Raw genomic sequence first — 18,639 nt, forward strand, 5'->3', positions numbered from 1 at the left:
GAGTTGGAAGTGGCCACACAGTCATATGTGTACAGTAAGTACAGCAGGGGGCTCAGAACACAACCCTGGGGAGCTCCAGTGCTGAGGGTGAGGGTGGATGAGGTGTGTTTTCCCACCTGTACGGCTTGTGGTCTGTCTGTCAGAAAGTTGGAGATCCATTGACACAGCGGCAGGCAAAGTGTCAGGACCTCCAACTTAGAGGTGAGTGTGGAAGGAATTATGGTGTTAAATGCTGAACTGTAGTCCACAAACAGCATCTTTGTATAATTCCCGTTTCTGTAGTTCAGGTGGCTCATCGTAGTGTGGACGAGATGAGCAATGGCGTCCTCAGTAGAACGGTTCTGGCGGTACGTGAACTGTAATGGGTCCAGTATGTCTGGTAGTGAGGCAGTGATGAAGTCAGCAGATTTCCTTTTGCAGAGCAACTTATAAATATTTTATTTCTAGGGTTAGGGTTAGGCTGAGTACTCAACGGTTATGGGCCTTGCTCAAGGGCCCAACAGTGCCAACTTGGGGGTGCTAAAATTCGAACTCACAACCTTTCAATCAGAAGTCCAATGTCCTAACCACTGAGCTACCCCTTCCCCAGAACCAAAAGTCCATATGTGCTTATTGTAAATGTGCCTACATTACATTTATCGCATTTGGCAGATCTTATCCAGAGCTATTTACAGTTGTCTCAGTTACACAGCTGAGCAACTGACGGTTAAGGGCCTTAGTCGAGGGCCCAGCAATGACAGCTTGGGGGGTGCGATTTGAACCCATGACATTTCGATCAGAACAACATACAACATTTTATCCACTGATCCACTTATCCCATGTAGAGCTGGTGCTCGAATTGAATTGTGTGTAGTGTTTAAAATCACTGTCCATAGTGGATCTACACTAACATTTAAAGGAAATAAGTTTAACCTTCAAAGGTCAATTCACAATTTTATTTCAAATTGAATCTCTGAATGGCACAGAAGATCACAGGTTGATTATAAGAATTAAAATGCAATCCATTCCGGGTAGATTCTTTTTCCTCAGGCTCTGTAATGTTTAACATTTCCTCAAGCTTTCAAAAACATACATTGTCACTGTTGGCTGGTAGATGAGGAAAGGAACAAATGCTTTTTGATAGAAAAGAATACAGATAGACAGATGGGTAAATTTTGCAGTGTTATAAAATGTATTCCACAGTAGACTGAACAAAGTTTGCCATAAAAAAATATGCCTCACAAATCAGAACCTCCATGAAATTCCAAGTGATAAAGATATGCTGAATGTTTTTACCAGACCGTGAAGCAAACCCATACTGTGTTTGATATGGGAGCTAAAATGAGTTGCTGTGTTGCATAACACACCTAAACTCAAAGCTCTGCACATTCTGTTTTGCTGCACAGACCCCTTGGCCATCCATCTGAAGGTCAGCATTTAAGCGTTGCACTCTGCCATCAGCAAGATGCCCTCACCCCAAACAGGAAACAAACTGTTTCCATACATCTCTATTCTGTCTTTCAATAGCTTACATTCTATTTTGCATTGTATTCATTATTCATCATTCGCTGTGTTCAGGGAAACAATTTTTAATCAAAGGCGAACTGTTGAAAAATCTTAAATTAATGTGAAGGGTTAATTAAAAACATTCGACCATGTAAATGGCCCATTCCAGTGCCATTGTTTTGGCCCTTTTGTCACATCATTTGCATCATCGGCTACTAAACTTCAGAGTGAGAATCTGTTTGTAAAGGTGTGTATTTTGGTCCATATTTTATAGCTGGTTATACACTGTGTGCACAATTATTAGGCAAATGATTATTTTGACCATATCATCATTTTATCCATAATTTCCAAGTCTAAGCTGTATAAACTTAAATGCTTATTGGATTTAATGCATATCAGGTGATGTGTATTTGTGTAACGAGGGAGGGTGTGGCCTATGGAGATCAACACCCTATATTAAGGTGTCCATAATTATTAGGCAGATTCGACGCCTCAGGAAAAAAGGGCCAAAACAGAGATTTAACTGACTTTGAAAAGTAAAAAATTGTAAAAAGTCTTTAACAGGGATGCGGCACTCTCGAAATATCTAAGATATTGGGGCGTGACACGTCTCTGAACAGTGTCTGGGAGCCCTGGTTGCGGCTGCACAAAAAGTTGATTCTGACCAGATCAAGAAACTGACTGACTCCGTGAATGGAAGGCTTGTGACTGTTATCGAAAAGAAGGGTGGCTATAGTGGTCACTGAGGTTTTCTTTTTGAGATTTCAGAAATGATTATTTGTACATTTTGAGTTTGTTTATTATTCTCACTTTAACAGGTGCAAATAAACAAGTGAGATGGGAAAATCTTTGTTTTTCAATTAGTTGCATAATAATTCTGCACACTGATAGTTGCCTTATAATGGTGTACATGTAGATACTCTCTTTAGAAAGCCAACACTTCAGTTTTACTACTTAAATGTTCAGGTTTGAGGGTTTGTTAACATTTTAGATTGACCAAGAGCACTGTAGTTGTACAATAACAAAATTAATCCTCAAAATACAACTTGCCTAATAATTGTGCACACAGTGTATAAAGCTTGTTAAGTTTGTGCTCTTCACCAAATTGAATGCCAAAAAAGTGACCGGCTGTTCTGTAGTCACTCACACATATTTGTGTTTTCTCAGCATGTCTTTAAATGCACAGCAGTGAATTGTAACAGTGCCACTTTAATACAAATAAACACAGTGTGAGGAAGGCAGCTCAAAAAAAGCCTGCTTTTTCCAGCTAATAAACTGTATTTGATCATCTACAACAGTAAATCATATTTATATTAATCTGATGGTCAGAATATTTCCATCCTGCATTTACAGTCTCGTAATCAGAAAACGCCTAAATGAACCTTGAGGTCCCAGTTTTTATGAAGCGAATGCAGTTGGAGTTTACCACCTTAATCATTTATCACACATACCGTAATTTCTGGACTATTAAACGCACCCAAATATAAGCCGCACCCACTGAATTTGACAAAGATTTTTATTTTGAACATAAATAAGTCGCATGTGTCTACATTGAAACTAATGAATTTTACACAGGCTTTAACGAAAGACAGTGTCTGTTACATGGCTTGTATCTAAACAGTAGCCTACCAAGAAAGTCATTGTTCACTGTCTTCCTCCTTCCTTTCACAACTATTTCTCTCGAGAGTTTTTCTTTTGTCATTGTCGTGCATTTAAAAATCACCATCGGTGAAGCTTTTCTCCCGATGCCGTGCAGCTCAGAACACAGGTGAAGTGTGTTTTTTTTTATGCACGGTTGTTTTCAGCGTGACGAATGATTTACATTTCCTGTTGACAGTATGAGTGAGCGGCAGGTCAAACATCAGAGGAACCTCATCCATATTTATGATGTGGTGCGGCCTGATTCAGTGGGAGCGCATCTGATTTAATATAAAGAATTTCATTGGTTCACCTGAACCCGTTCGGCAATTTCATTAGTCTAATGTTATGGGGCTCAGTTTTTTGGCTTGAAGTTTGTGAAACCAGGAAAAACCCAGGAAAAATCCATAAATTAGCCGCTTCATTGTTTAAGTTCAAAACGTGGGAAAAAAATAGCGGCTTATAGTCCGGAAAATACGGTACTTCTGTATTATGTCTACTATTTTCAGAAAACACATATAGAAAGAGAAATGAAAAACAAATACAAAGTTCAGGAGTTCAGCAGAAGTCAGGTATGCATTAAAATAAGAAGCATTATGTAATAAGACATCAGCCATCTTGCTCTTTTTTTACCACTGTGTTAAATATGGGATTATAGCCTACTGACACCTGCTATACTTTTGTATCTTTAAAATGAGTGTTCAGTGATTTTTCTTCAAACTAGTGTTAGATAGTCAACTGTTTAATAGACTGGCACAAAGACTTGTTTTGGCAGCTTGTGAATGATATAAGCTCTGCTTCACAGTCTTCAAATCACGATTAAAGCCATCGCACCCTTCTTTTTCCTGTAAATACTCCAGTAATGAAGTTCTTACGGGTAAATGTTACTTTTCTTTCAAATTCAATGCTTTTTTAAATTTAAAGCTTGCTGTTCCGAAACTTTTTCCCAAGAAACAAAGACTTTCTTTCTTTTTCTTCTTTAGTTATCTATATACAGGTGAGTGCTGGTTGCATAAAGTTAGCAATGAAACTTTTATTGACGTGTTTGTGAAATGCTGCATAAAGCAGTTATGGGCACTGAGCTTAAACGCTGGCTGACGACCCAAGGTGACTTGTACAGGCTTGTTTTTGTGTTCATGTGCTCTATATTTTTGCCATGTAACGGTGCTGCCACACTCAAGAAATGTCTCCTTATTACCTGAGCAGATTTATTATAGGAAATGGATGACATTTTACTCTTGCAGCTCTGTTGGTGGCGGCCCGCATGCATGAATTCCGCCGCACGGTGAAGGAGGTCATTGGCGTGGTGAAAGTATGCGAGGCGACTCTCAGAAAGAGGTAGGTGACCCAGCTTTATGTGTGAGTGGGTTCCTTTTAGTGTTGCATGTTTAGGAATATTCGTATTGAGATGTACAGTAGTATGAGAAGGGAACCTGGTTGATGGATTTGTTTTATTTTGGTTTTCTTTGGTTTTCTCGCTGATGTGCTTTAATTCGTTACTTTTTCACGTATCTGTACTTTACTGAAGCGTTTTCAATTTGGAGAGACTTTTACCTGAACGTCACTACATTTCAATGTCAAATATTTATTTTTTACTACATTTCGCGAAATCAGTTGTTTCTTTTTTATTTTTAATTGGATGAAAACTTGACTGGTCAAACACGCAGCAATCCACCAATCAGCACAGAGCTCGTGCTCTGTTCTGAACTTGTTTGGATTGGCGCTTGGTGGCTGCTACTTATCACCAACATACAGCATCAGTTTATCAGCAAGCAGAACATTTTAAGAGGAATAAACACTCCTGACTCGAACTTGAAACAACACCTGTTTCCTTATTTGCGTGATTTTTGTGGATGAAAAGAAGGTTTTGTACTCATGATTATTTTTAATAGAAATCAATCAGTGTTTGACTCATTAATTTAATTGTATTAATAGATTGTTGTGTTTAGAGTAACATTAGATTCTTTTCACATAAACTGAGTTGATTAAGCAACAGTCTTGTGACACAAATAATAATAAGACATACTTTTGTACTTTTACTCAAGTAAAAGTTTAAAGGATGCACTTTTACTTTTACTGGGTAAACAGAGTGCATGGTTTGTGTACTTCATCCACTACTGATCATTTCCTCATTAATATATTACCTGTAGAACTGCAATCTGATTTGTTGATTTTGGCCTCGCCGGTGACATCAGAATGTTTCATGGTGTTGGTCCCACATGAGCACTAAGAGTTATATAGCAAAAGGTAAAATAAAATGAAAGAACTAATATATAAAAATGCTATATAAGGTTGCTTGCATGATGCCAAAATGTACATAGAATATTCCGATGCTTTGTTTTATTTTCAGTGAGTGAAGAATTAATTATATAGAAACACCATTATTTAAAGCAGCAGCATGTACCCTTTGGTGATTCTGTGATGGAAATGTAACAATTATTTAATACACTCCTGCTACTGTATAAGATGTTAGGTGTAGCATTGTTAACAAGAGTGTATCCAATTTGCATCCAACAGCATTGTGATTTAAGGTATTTTTTTCTTTCAGTCAGTTCTGCACATTCAGTGCACCAAACTACAGTTCTGATATAAATACTGTACACAATTATGAAGTCTTTGGAAAAACTGGATTCCTGTCATTTTACCATAATTTACATGATCTCTTTTTAGGCTAACAGAGTTTGAGGACACACCCACCAGTCACCTGACCATTGATGAGTTCATGCGAGTGGACCTGGAGGAGGAGTGTGATCCCCCTTCTTTTGTTGCTGGTCAAAAGAAGTTAAAGATCATGCAGGTTGAGTTTTGCATAGCTCCTTGGGTACTTTATGCCCATGACACATTTCTATTTTTTGTATCTTGTTCAATTTCGCAGCTAATTTTTAACAAAATACAAATTCGTTTTTGTTTTTTTTTCCCAGTTGGAACAGGAGCTTGCCAAGAAGCTTGATGAATATCAAGGTTAGTTATCGCAGCTGAAAAAAGAAATTGTGGTTTGTACATTTTCTGAAGTCAGGCCCTTTTTCAGCTTGTTCTTAGCAGTATCTAACTATTTCAATTTTTTTGCTTGAAGTAGCATTTTAATATTCTATGAGAACAATGGGATGAAGAAGCACATTACATCAGTTAGGCTTTTAGGGCAATATTCAGAGCTGTGTTCAGCATCGGCTCTAAAATGTAAAATAGACTGGCAGACTGAAAGACTTCAGAAGATGCATAAGAATGTAGTGTGTGTGTGTGTGTGTGTGTGTGTGTGTGTGTGTGTGTGTGTGTGTGTGTGTGTGTGGGCACATTATTTTAAAAGTAAGAGCATCAAGTTAAATAAAAAACATTGACATTATTTTTAATAAAAACTGCACGTGCATTAGGATTTCATCAGCTTCATGAGTTTGTGCACTCAGCTTTTGAAGTACGATATTAAAGAATATAGGCAAGATGTAAAATAAAATTCGCTGGATTAAGTGCTTGTTCTTATTGTTTTTTTCCCCTCGTACTTATTTCAATCTTCTAGATTTTTTTGTGTATTTTTTCTATTGCATTTATTTAATATAGTATTACACCATACGGCCAAAATATATGTGGACACCAGTCTCATGTGCAGTGTGCATGTTAAACATCCCAATAAACACGTTAAACAGATTTAGTTCCCCTTTATACTATTTCCGTCTTCAGTCTGCTTTTCTTTCAGAAATGCATAAACAAATGCTCCTGCCAGTGGTATAGATGCTGAAAACCAACTCTGTAGATTCTATGGAAACATGTAGACGTGAATTACACACAGATAATTCGTTTTAAGAGCCCCGAAAATCGGGTGCATAGTGCTTCTCTGCATGCTCTCAACTTTAGAATTTAATTAGGAAAATCTGAATTTGACCATTAAACATTAACTACATGCTCCATAGTATTTCAAATGCCTTCAAGATCATGTTGAGAAAAAGTGCAATGCTATGGTTTGAGTTAATCCGAGAAGTGGTGTAGTTTGCCAGAGGCAGTGTTGTGATTGAGATGCGGTGCATTTGCTTGTCTCTAGGTGAGATCAGTTCCTATCGGGATGAGATCGAGACTGAACTGGAGAACAGCAGGCCTAAACTGAGAGGAATCTATGCCATGTATGTGCAAGAAGGTACTGTGTTCGCTGAGTTTGGGTGTTTATTTCTGTAAATGTAAATATATATTTTTAAGTATTTTCTTGTTTTTATTTCAAGTATTACAAACTGTTTGTTTATTTAGTTGTAATTAGTGTGTCATTTGGTAGCCGCAATCAGTTGTAAATTAACTTGAAGAGGAAGTATGTTTGCTCCTCATGATTACATTTGCAAATCCCTCCTGTCTCTTTGTTAGACACCAGCGATGGCAGTGTGTCTCTGGGGTCGGACCTGGCAGGAGATGAGGACACGGAAGATGAGGAGATAGAGGCGGCAGCTCAGCACCTCCATGAGGACTTCATGAACCAGGTGTTACCTGAACTGGCACAGGGACCTCAGGGGGGCACAGAGGCACAGGAGCAGGGTAAAGAAACAGCAGAGCTGCCCAGTGGCTCCACTCATGTGCCACTGACTTCACTGCTTGGGCCACTTCCTAGCGCTGCCAGCCTTGGCCTCACAGACTCTATCCGCCATTGCCTGACAGACGAGGGGGAGGATGGTGAGTGGATGAAGTATTAGTGTCCCACATGCTGTGTTTTTTTTTTTTGAGTTATGTAACTGTTTTTAAATACTAATTTGATTATGATGGATAAGATGACCTACAGCTGCACTAGTCACAAAACACTCTGTTAATTTGTTTTGTTGTCCCCATTGTATGCTTCATAATAAATAGAGAACCCCAAGCTCATTAGAGATAGAGTCATAATCCAAATCAATTAACGTGAAATAATGTTATATATTACAACTCATAAACTTTCTTTTGATATGACTATGTACAGTGTACAGTAGTTCACGTTTGACAAGCATTTTTTTTAATTTAGTATTAGCTTTTTATTGTACATTGCTCACATTTACAAAACATGGGTACTTCTTCTGGATTTGTTCTGGTAGTCTGGATTTAACTGCTTTACCTTGCTTCATCTAATATGTATCATTTATTTCTCTCACTTCTTAAAGAGTTTTTCTTATTTTATTTCGTGCTTCAGTTTTCATTCAGACGTAATCGTCAGGAACGTCTGGAGGCAAATGGTCTGCATTTCTTGAAAACAATTAGAGTTCATTTTACAGTCCTTCACAGTGTGGGAAAGTCAAAACCACTGGAAGCAGGAATTAGCCTAATCAATACAGCTAATCAATGCACTCTCTACTGATCTGACCGACCTATAGTCCTTCAGGCAGGACTCTCAGGACTGAAATAAAGTCTTTTTTCCTCAAGTATTACCACATATTCTTTTTAGGGTTGTCTTATAATCTTTAGTAATAACAATGATAGCATATAAGGGATGCATTTTTTTTTTTAGCAAATTCTCTATCTGTTCCATCTGGTATGTAACATTAACCAAAAAGCCTGACGTAAAATCTATAATTTAACATTTTGTATCATTAGTGCTTTAATGAATGGGCTACAGGCTTGATTAAAAAAGTATGAAATAGTGGTTACAGTAGTAGAAAACATATATTCATATATTTTTTGTCAAAAAAAATAAATCTAATGATATATATGAGTTTATGATCTTCTGCTGCAGTCTTGACGTTTTTATTGAGTTTGTTGTTGTGAATATATATACATATATTTTTTTGTCAAAAAAAAAATCTAATGATATATATATGAGTTTATGACCCTAACCCAGCTCAAACATAATCATCCATGCAGTAATTATCCAAGGGGAGGCTCTCACCTATTTGCTTAGTTAAATCCAGGTGGTGACTTTTTTTTTTTTTTTTGGCAAGCACTGTATTTATTATGAAAAATGAATAAGTGGAAAAAGTGCATCAGAAAAAAAAAAATATAAAAATGAACAGAAGAAATGCATGGGCTGGAGGATTAAATATTTAACACATCATACAGGTCTTTTGCTTTTCAGTCATGCCGGGCTCACGTGTATTTCGCGTGATTAGACAAGAGTAAATCAATACATAAATGAGTGGTATTTAATTATCATATGTTGTCAGTACACTAATAGGTACAGCACATTAGCTAGTATCGATACACAAAACATCAATGAAATTGATCTTGACTTAGTTAGGATTGTAATTAAAAGCATGTTCTGCTCAAAGAACATTAACCTTGAAGTAATGTGCTTATGGCTGATGTGTTGTTTGGAAAGAGGGCTCTAAAGTGTTGATATATCCATCATTTATTAATGCGCTCTTTGCTAACACCTAAAAATCCTATACAGTCTGCTTAGCCAAGCAATACTGTGTTGGTCTCAGCACTCAGCACCTGCAGGCCGTTCAAATTTACACTATTTTCTTTCTGCCTTTTGACCCCACCATTGATCTTTGCCCTGTCATTGACCTGGATTTTGGTATTGACTTTTTGCTGGTCGCCCCCGGGGCTGTTATGAGAGGCGTGACGAAGGTGCACAGCTGTGATACAGACTGGAACTATCTGCTGATGCCGGTGACGAAGGGAGTTTATGGGATTTTCACTGAGTGGCTGCAAGCCAATATTATTCCCCATCATTTCTCGTCCTTTGTAAAGGGGAGGCTGATGACTTTGCAGTAGCAAAAGCCTCTTAGAGTCTCTGGTAAACACAGCTTTATTGCCATCTCCTCCGCAGGAACGAATCCACCTCCTCACAACAATAATAACAAAATGCGCAGCAGACTGCAAAATCTCGGCTCTCGCAGACACTTGCATAATGATTTGTGTGGATTATCATGAAGAGATGGTGGAGGGGGGAGAGTTTCACCTGCAGAGCATGGATAAGGATTGTGGAAAAAAAAAAGGTCAGGAAATAGAGACTGACTGTCGCATTGTTGAGATTGGAGAAAGTGAAAATGGTGGATAGACACAGGTGGAGAAAGTGTGAGCTGAGGATTGGAAAAGGGAGCGTTTAAATGTGCCTGTGTGAATTTTTGAAAGTGAGAGTGACAGAACAAACAGCAGTGTGTGGCACTTCACTTTCTCTCCCTCTCTCTCTCTCTTTTTTTCTCACTCTTTCTCTCTGTCTGTCTTTCACACCCTTCATCACAGGCACAGCAAGGAAGAAAGCACTCTTAGTCCCATAGCCTCCTTCCCTTCTTCTCATCAGTGTCTATTTTAAGCAGCTCGATTTCTGACTGGCAGGACACTTTTAGCCCAGAAAAGGGTTGTAAGTAGTTCATGCTCATGTAATCAAAATAGTTTTTTTACCTCCAAACATCAGATCTTGTTTGATATATTAATGAGTATAATGGGTCTAAACAAGGCATCGTCATGCGTGAATATGTCCAAAACCCTAGTAACAAGTACTGAGGAAATCCTTCTATAGGTCATTTAGTTATGGTTCTAAGAACCTTCATTGAACCCTGCCTTCTAAAAGGCAGTGCAGACTGATAGGAAAAACTCACACATTAAATTCTTGACAAATAATTGAAATCAGACAGGATTTGGATACGGAGAGCTTCCAAAGACAGTAATCCTCGGCACAATTTAGAACGCATTCAATGCGCATTATCTGTTCATCAGATCAGCAGTTACCAGAAGCGACCAAGCTGCAAGAGTCATTTCGGCACTCGCATTGATTTTACATTATTATTCCGGCATTGGCCTGTTGTTTCCGTAAGGGAATTGTAGCTGCAGCTTTCAGACGCTGAAGCTCTCGCGTCTGACAGGTTTCACAAATCGTAGTGCTGTGCAGTTTCATCCTTCTGCTGAGTGAGCGTGACTCTGCGATTCCCCCCACACCCACACCCACACACACACACACACACACACACACACACACACACACACACACACACACACACATACACTTCATCTACCTCATTTGGTGGATGCGCTTTTCTTGCCAAAAGCCTGGGCTACCTCTTCTCGTGCCTTTGTGGGTAAAATACCAGTCTATTGGCTGCCATGAATGCTGGCAACTGCACATGATTCAGAGTGATGGACCAATGGCCTGAGGTAAAGGGAGAGGCAGAAAGAGAAAGTGCAGCCAAGGAAGGGAGAACGTGTCACCGGAGATGACAGCTAGATTCTGTAAACTTTCAGAGGATGACATTCAGCATGGGGATTTTTGAAAAAAAAAGTAAATACATAACTAAAAACAGCTAAACCCTCCTAAGTCCTTTGCAATGCTTAAATTTTTAGGGGTGGATTGAAATGATTGACAATGTAAATTTGCTGAGGGATACTGAGAATTTATTTTTTTCCTCTTGATCCCATTACAGCAGTATTCTAAAGTTCCCCTTATGTAGCTGCTATCATTTAGCATACTAATGTTAGAAAGGTGGTGCTTGGTTTCTAATCATGTTTCCTGTATGGCTGAATCAGTGACACCATTTAAATATCTCACTAGTATCCATAAACTCCATCATCGTCGCGGAGAAGTGGTTTTTTTTCTTCCAAAAAAAAAAAAAGGTTGCCAGTTTTACAAGAAGAATAATTGACAGACATGAAAATATGTTAGCCATCATTTTTCTGCACCAGAGTGGAAGTGTTGTTAAAAATGAACTGTGGATATTAATAGTTCCTCACAGACATAGGGATAGAGTGTACTGCTGGGACATTGGTATGTGTGTGTGTGTGTGTGTGTGTGTGTGTGTGTGTGTGTGTGTGTGTGTGTGAGTACATTGCCTTTTTCTCCGAGGATGGATTTTGATAAACAGTATGCAGTAGCCAAGCCGTGACATTTACACACATTTTATCTCATATACCCTTTTGGCTCTACAGCACAAACAGTGGGAACGAGCAGCGAGGGTGGAAGGGGGTTTGTGAGGTCGGACTGCTATATTGCAGAATCCCAGACTAAAGCCTGAGCTTTAACTGTAGATTTCATGATCCGTTTTGATATGAGCTTGAGATTTTATTGTATTTGTATCACTCCATCGTTGTTTTTATTTCTTTCCCAACCAGTGCTATAAATAGCGACTTTCTGAGTAGGCTAATTTCTGTGTTTCAGCAGAAGCGCTTAGCCTGAGTGCCTAGTTTATCTCTGTGTCATTTCGCATCAAACTTATCTTGTTTATTTGCATAAATGATTCACATGACTCATTATGCAATTTGAATTATGCTAGTTTACAGTTCACAGGCATATTAGGCTCTTCAAAAAAATAAATAAATAAATAAACATGCTGAATTTCCATGATTCAAGCTTCCATCTTTGGAGTTTCTTCTCCATATCTTCTCATGCACAGCATGTTTGCTGTTGTGTAAACATATCCCCCAGCTGCAAGTAGCAGTTTTCTGTCTCTTCTTGTGTAACTTTTTATTACATACAGCACAAAAAAATGACATGGTTATGGGCCTAATTCAGCCGTTCCCACTGCTTGTTGTAATGATGGCTGCATTTCTCCAGGTTGCTCTCGCTCTACGAGGCTGCTGTGGAGGCATGTGGATGACCTTCAGGTTTGTGAGTATGGATGCTATTCAGCAGCCCCCGGCTAACTCTAATCTGCTGCAGAAAAGAAGCCTAATTGTACCGTGCTGTTTCCTTCATTCTGTTCTCTCAGCTGTGGCTGTGCAGTTGCTGTAAGGAGCTGCGGTGATTTGCTCTGTCGAGTTTGATATGTGACAGCCGCGGCAAGCCCTGTCGCGTACTCCGGCGTGCGTGCACCAGGCCATGCTTGAGTAAGGTTGCCACTGACAGCTTGTCAAAGACAGACATTTTTTAAATATATGAGAAATTTGCTTACCTACAGAAAAAAATCTGAGGTGTTAAAAACGAGTAGAAGGAATGTAGACAATTTATATATATATATATTTATACAAATTTTTAGCAGAACTAAAAGCTCTACCTTTCTACCCAGGATCTTTTAGTAGCTTAGAAGCTGACTAAGGGGTGGCTAATGCATTTAAATTACATATAGAGAGTAATTTCATTAAATATAACAAGCATATGATCATAATCTTCTAGCACATGTGCTCTAACAAGTGTTACTACATGGTTCTGATTCCGAAAAGGCCATCTGACATTTTTAAATGCTAATCAACCCCTGTGTCCTTATATACATTTATGACATTATAACATTATGACCACTGACAGGTGACGTTAATAACACATTATCTCTTCATCATGACACCTGTTAGTGGGAGGGATGTTTTAGGCAGGAAGTGAACATTTTGTCCTCAAAGTTGACGTGTTAGAAGCAGGAAAAATGGGCAAGTGTAAGGATTTGTGCGAGTCTGACGAGGGCCAAATTGTGACGGCTAGACAACTGCGTCAGAGCATCTCCAAAACTGCAGCTCTTGTGGGATTTTCCCGGTCTGCAGTACTCAGTATCTATCAACAGTGCTCCAAGAAAGGAACAGTGGTGAACCGGCTACGACAGCCAGCCGAGGCTCATTGATGCACGTGGGGAGCTTCGGCACTGGTTTGTGAATTCCAGCAGGCAATGGTTTTCAAAGCAGCGTGTGTTAGTTGTAGCTTAAACATACACTAAATAGACAACATTAACAGGGCACCTGACTTTTCCAGTCATATGTGGCTCTTCTCCAAACTGTAACCACAACCTTGGAGGTACACAATTGTCTTTGGATGCAGTAGCAATACATTTTCCACCCACTTAAACTAGGAGAGCAAAATCTGTTCCGGTATGACAATGCCCATGTGTACAATGCCAGCTTCATGATGTCATACATAGGTTGGTGTAAAATATCTTAAGGGGCCTGCTATAGAGCTTTGACCTCAACCCTTCTGAAGACCTATGGGATGAATTGGAAATGTACCCCAGGCCTCATACTTGTCCACTGATTTCATCACCCTTTTAATGGGTTTATTGGCCTGGTTTGAAAATTCAGGTCAAATTTTCACCTCAATCATCACAGTGAGCATCTTGTTTGTTAAAATATGGTTTCAGGAATCATTCCTCACCTTTAACCTTGTCAGAGTCCGTCAGCAGCTGATAATGACTCGCTCTGCTGTGTCAAGGAAGCTGTAGGTGCTGATAACATTGCACAGTGCTTATCATGTTACAAAAGTGAAAATGTATGCAGACAGTGGAGTGTCGAATGGATCTGCATTGACAGGTCGCTGTAGCCGTTCTGCACAAGAGCAGGACCTTTAGCTGACATTAGCGGATTTCTGGTGAGATATTCCTGATAGTGGGTTTTGGAAGTTTCAGGCTGTTTTATTAAAAGTGTTAGATTAAGATTGCGTGCCTGTGTTCAAAGAACAACTGCAGGCTTTTGACAGCTTTTTTTCTGTGTGTCTCTAGTCTCTTACAGTCAGAATGTAAAACGTCTCCGACTCGACGCAAACAAGAAAGGAAATATACGTTTTCTGACAGACTCTGACCCAATTTCTGTCTTCATCCCACATGTAGAATCAGTTCTTCTTAGGAGCTGCTGCTTTCTTTTTAGTCTTTTGTGTGTGTGTGTGTGTGTGTGTGTGTGTGTGTGTGTGTGTGTGGTGTCGGTCATAGTCCAAGCAACTCCTAGTTTAGATAATGAACATCTGCAGAAATCCTGATCTGCAGAGACTCATTTAATTCACAGCAATATCGCAGGTCGGCCCCTCATGCTCCTCTCGCCGCTCTTAATTATCAGGGAAGAAGCCTTTTCTGTCACAAAAAAGACTCACCTGCTTAAACCGAATGTGCCGTGCGGTGCTGAACTGCAGATTCTCCACCGGAGATTAGCTCTGTATCATTTCAACTGCAGGTAAAAATCTATTTATAGGAATTATTTTCTTCTTCCACATGCAGGTTGCACAGGTTTTGAATATGATTCTTCTGTAGTGGCGATATCCTCAATACAATGCACAGGGATATTTGTGTGGGTGCACCAATTCAGTTACATACCGTTGGTATTTGACCGATGCTGGATCGGATCAGTTTCCAACAGGGTTAAACAATCCACCGTGATCGTTCAGGGATCATTGATTTGTGGCTTCCCCAATTCTTTAAACAGTAAATCGGTGATCTAAAATTAGCTTATAAGTGCATTCTGGTCATTCAGATGCATTTAGTTACAAGGTTTTTGTTCATATGAGACTGTAGGAAATGTTTTTTTTTTTTTCAGATTCCCCCATTATAGATGTTGAATAATTATAATAATAATAATAATGTCTATGACGGGTAATTACCGAACAGAGCTGGCAGGAGCATGTGTTATTGACAGAGCTGCACATAAGTGATGCTGCTACTTAATGAAATGGAGGTCTAATTAGGACTGGAATTCGGTGTCTTCCACTCTTTTGTTGTCTTCCCCGGCCTCCAGCCAAGCAAGAAGATGATTCTGTTTCATTTAAAAATTAGGCATTAGGCTGAATTATCTTCCCTGCTCATGTGGCCTGGTGATAATCACTAAATCATGCTCCAGGGCATTTGCCGGGTTAATGGAAAAGCTTGCCCAGAAGACCAGATAAACAGACGCTGCCTGCTTTTTTTTTTTTTTTTTATAAATGTCATCTGTCATCTGCCCAGTGATACCTTTCACTTGTGCCTTGCAAAAGGGTAAAGTTGGTACTGCTTAAAGGATTGAGGTTAGCCCATGATCTGTCCTCTTTATGCTTGCGAACATAAATTGACAATCAGCTAACCTCTAATCATATTCGCCCGAGGTTACACTGCATGGTCACATATTTATTAAATCTAGGACGGTGAAACTACAAGAAGTATAAGTCTCTATGTCATTATTAAAACAGCAGCTAATGAAACATGATGGTGTTGTGCTGCTAAAGGAAACTACAACAGCAGGGTAGTGTGATTCAACCTAACATGATTTCTATAACCAGCTAAAGATTATTTTACAACAGGTTTATATCTTTTATATCATGGCTACTTGTATTAAGAAATGAAGTGTTTTGATACATACATGCTATTATTATTAAATAGGAAACTGTAAAATGTGGCTAAATTCTTCATGAAGATGTTTTTGATGAAATAATAAAATAATGAGGATAGTATTATTTCAGTTGTTGACTCATTAATAGGTGTATTGTTGCATTTACTCATTTTATTATTTATATTGTGGCTATATTGAGATAATTGTGACTAAAATGGCATTCCATAGATGTTGAAAGAGAGCTGCTTAGTGAAAGGGGATTTAGCATAAGTAACTGTTAGAGTAGCATCATAAGTGATCATGATGCAATACATCATTGTGAGCAATGTTAATTATAAAATAGCAAATGAAGCAGAATAACAAATCATGCAGTAGAATTTCAAATGAGTTCATGTTTCTTTAGGGCATTAACTAATGCATGCCGTTTTTTTTTTTTTCTCATCTGCCTGCAGAGGACAAGACAGATAATGGCGAGCTTAATCTGGAAGGCATCGATGAGGACGAGATCGAAAAGGTTTGTCCTATGAAGAGAAATGAAAGAGATCTTTTCAATATCACATGAAACATTCCCATTGCCACTCCTGTCTCTAAGCACTTACAGCCTGTTAGATGGTGATGCTGTAATGCATGTTCACAAAGCTGTTTGCCTGAACGCTCTCCGTGTTAATCAGCTCATTAGTGAACGATATGAGATCTTGCAGTCTTGATGTTTAGCATTACCCCTTATCAACTGTGTGCTCTCCCCGGTGCAGTACATTCTCAATGAGAAGGAGGTGCAGGCTAAGACGAAGCTGTGGATGATGCAAAATGAAGAGTATCTAAGGGAGCAGAAAGGTAAGGGGAACAAAAAAGATGTGCTTAACGCATTCATTAACACTCACTCGATTATCGCAGTACAGATGGCTATCAACCCAGCGGGTGCGACGCCCAGAGAAGGGAAACGTCTGGGATTAAAATAGAGCTTAATGAAGTGAAAGGATTTGTTGCCCATTTGGAAAAGTGAACGAGTACCTGTGAGCAAATTGCAAATCAAATTTCAGGATATTTCATTTCTTCAAGTATTCAAACATGAATAAATCTTAGATAAAACCTGCTTCATTACACTTAAGTTTAATTCAGTACATCCCTGTAGGAGTAGCAGAAAGCCTTTTTATGGCACATATGAGTGTACCCTGCTGTCAAAGCAAATGCTTTTAGCAAACTTGATCATTTTCATCATAATCTAATAATCGATTGGACTGAATTCATCGTAGGAAAAAACTGCATTAAATATGCATTGAATGAGTCATACACTATGGACAAAAATACTGGGACACCTGACATTTCCAGGATTATTCTGTTCTTCCTCGAACTGATACCACAAAGGTGGAGGCACACAAATCTTTAGGATGTCTTTGGAGATGGTAGCATTACATTTTGAGAATGCCCCTGTGCACAAAGCGAACTTCATGACTTTATAGTTCACATGGGTTGGAGTGGAAGCGCTGGAGTGGCCTGCTATAGATCTCCGACCGCATCTCTCTTGAACACTTTTGGGTTATATTTGAACACCCCAGGCATTACTACCTGACATACCTGACATTACTCAGATTTGTGGCTGAATGAGCACAAATCTTCCTGAGTACACACCAGAATCTAGTGTTCATTCATCTTCCCAGAAGAATGGAGATTATAACAGACTAAATGTGGAATGGGATGTTTAAAAAGCACATACAAATTTTACGGTCAGGTGTCCACAACCTTTTGTCCATATAGTGAATGTTTCACAAATATTGACAATGGAATAGTTTATGAACATAATTAAATCATGTTCCAATTGGTCAGTTGTAATATCTTGTTTCAATAGCATATAAATACATGGTGACTCAGAGGCCAAATTCCGTTAGTCGTAAATCGGCACGTGGACAATTAAAGAGTGCACAAATGAAATAAGCTGAACGTGTGTTGACCTTCATACATAATTCAGCGGCTATAAAAATGTCTACATTCCCTAAAATGTTCATATCCACTGATTAATTAAGAAGTTTAAAACAACCAGACCCACACACAGTAAGAAGGATTTAGGTGAAAGAGGCAAAAGTCTTCTCCAAGGATCACAGATGGAGATAAATAGAAGATGGTGGCATGTTGGGGTCACCAAGCCTAGAGTTAGACATTCCAGCAATCTGTTGGGAAGGCATGCTAGAAGAAAGATTTTTTCTTTTATCTGACCATAAAAATAAACATCTGGAGTTTACACACTACTGGAACTTCGACAGAAACACGGGTTAATGGTCAAAGGAAAAAAAAAAACATTTTGGCAAAAAAAGTGATTCTAAAGGTCTAAATTATTAAATAAATAAAAAATGCGTGGAGTGTGCTGAAATGGAGAGTTTATTATAGATAGGTTGACCTGGAACCTCAGAGGATTTAGATAGATTGAGTGGTATCAAATACTTTGCAGTGTATTTTCTGATTTCATCCAGCGTTATAGAAAAACATATTAAAGGTTATTTAATGTGCTTAGGATAAATGTGATTATATTACAACTTTGTGAGATGTTACCTTAATAAATTGGCATTCTTATAACCTTTTTTTATCCAATAACAGTGCCAAAAAATCGGTGTATATTTTATATATCATTTAATTCTTAAGAAATATCAAGCTTGCTAGGTGAGTGCT

The 18,639-nt window shown here is 38.7% G+C and overlaps 1 protein-coding gene across 2 annotated transcripts in view; it reads left to right on the forward strand.

Annotated features, from left to right (window-relative positions):
• brf1b (BRF1 RNA polymerase III transcription initiation factor subunit b) overlaps nucleotides 1–18,639 on the forward strand; it is a 58,797-nt gene that overhangs the window by 22,129 nt on the left and 18,029 nt on the right. For both annotated transcript variants that reach the window (XM_046836040.1, XM_046836041.1), the window contains exons 8-14: nucleotides 4,368–4,461; nucleotides 5,794–5,920; nucleotides 6,045–6,084; nucleotides 7,154–7,246; nucleotides 7,465–7,767; nucleotides 16,431–16,492; nucleotides 16,731–16,812. In XM_046836040.1, coding sequence (XP_046691996.1) covers nucleotides 4,368–4,461; nucleotides 5,794–5,920; nucleotides 6,045–6,084; nucleotides 7,154–7,246; nucleotides 7,465–7,767; nucleotides 16,431–16,492; nucleotides 16,731–16,812 — 801 coding nt within the window. The remainder of the gene's footprint in view (nucleotides 1–4,367; nucleotides 4,462–5,793; nucleotides 5,921–6,044; nucleotides 6,085–7,153; nucleotides 7,247–7,464; nucleotides 7,768–16,430; nucleotides 16,493–16,730; nucleotides 16,813–18,639) is intronic.

The sequence above is a fragment of the Silurus meridionalis genome, chromosome 23 (genome assembly GCF_014805685.1).
Source record: "Silurus meridionalis isolate SWU-2019-XX chromosome 23, ASM1480568v1, whole genome shotgun sequence".
Taxonomy (NCBI): domain Eukaryota; kingdom Metazoa; phylum Chordata; class Actinopteri; order Siluriformes; family Siluridae; genus Silurus; species Silurus meridionalis.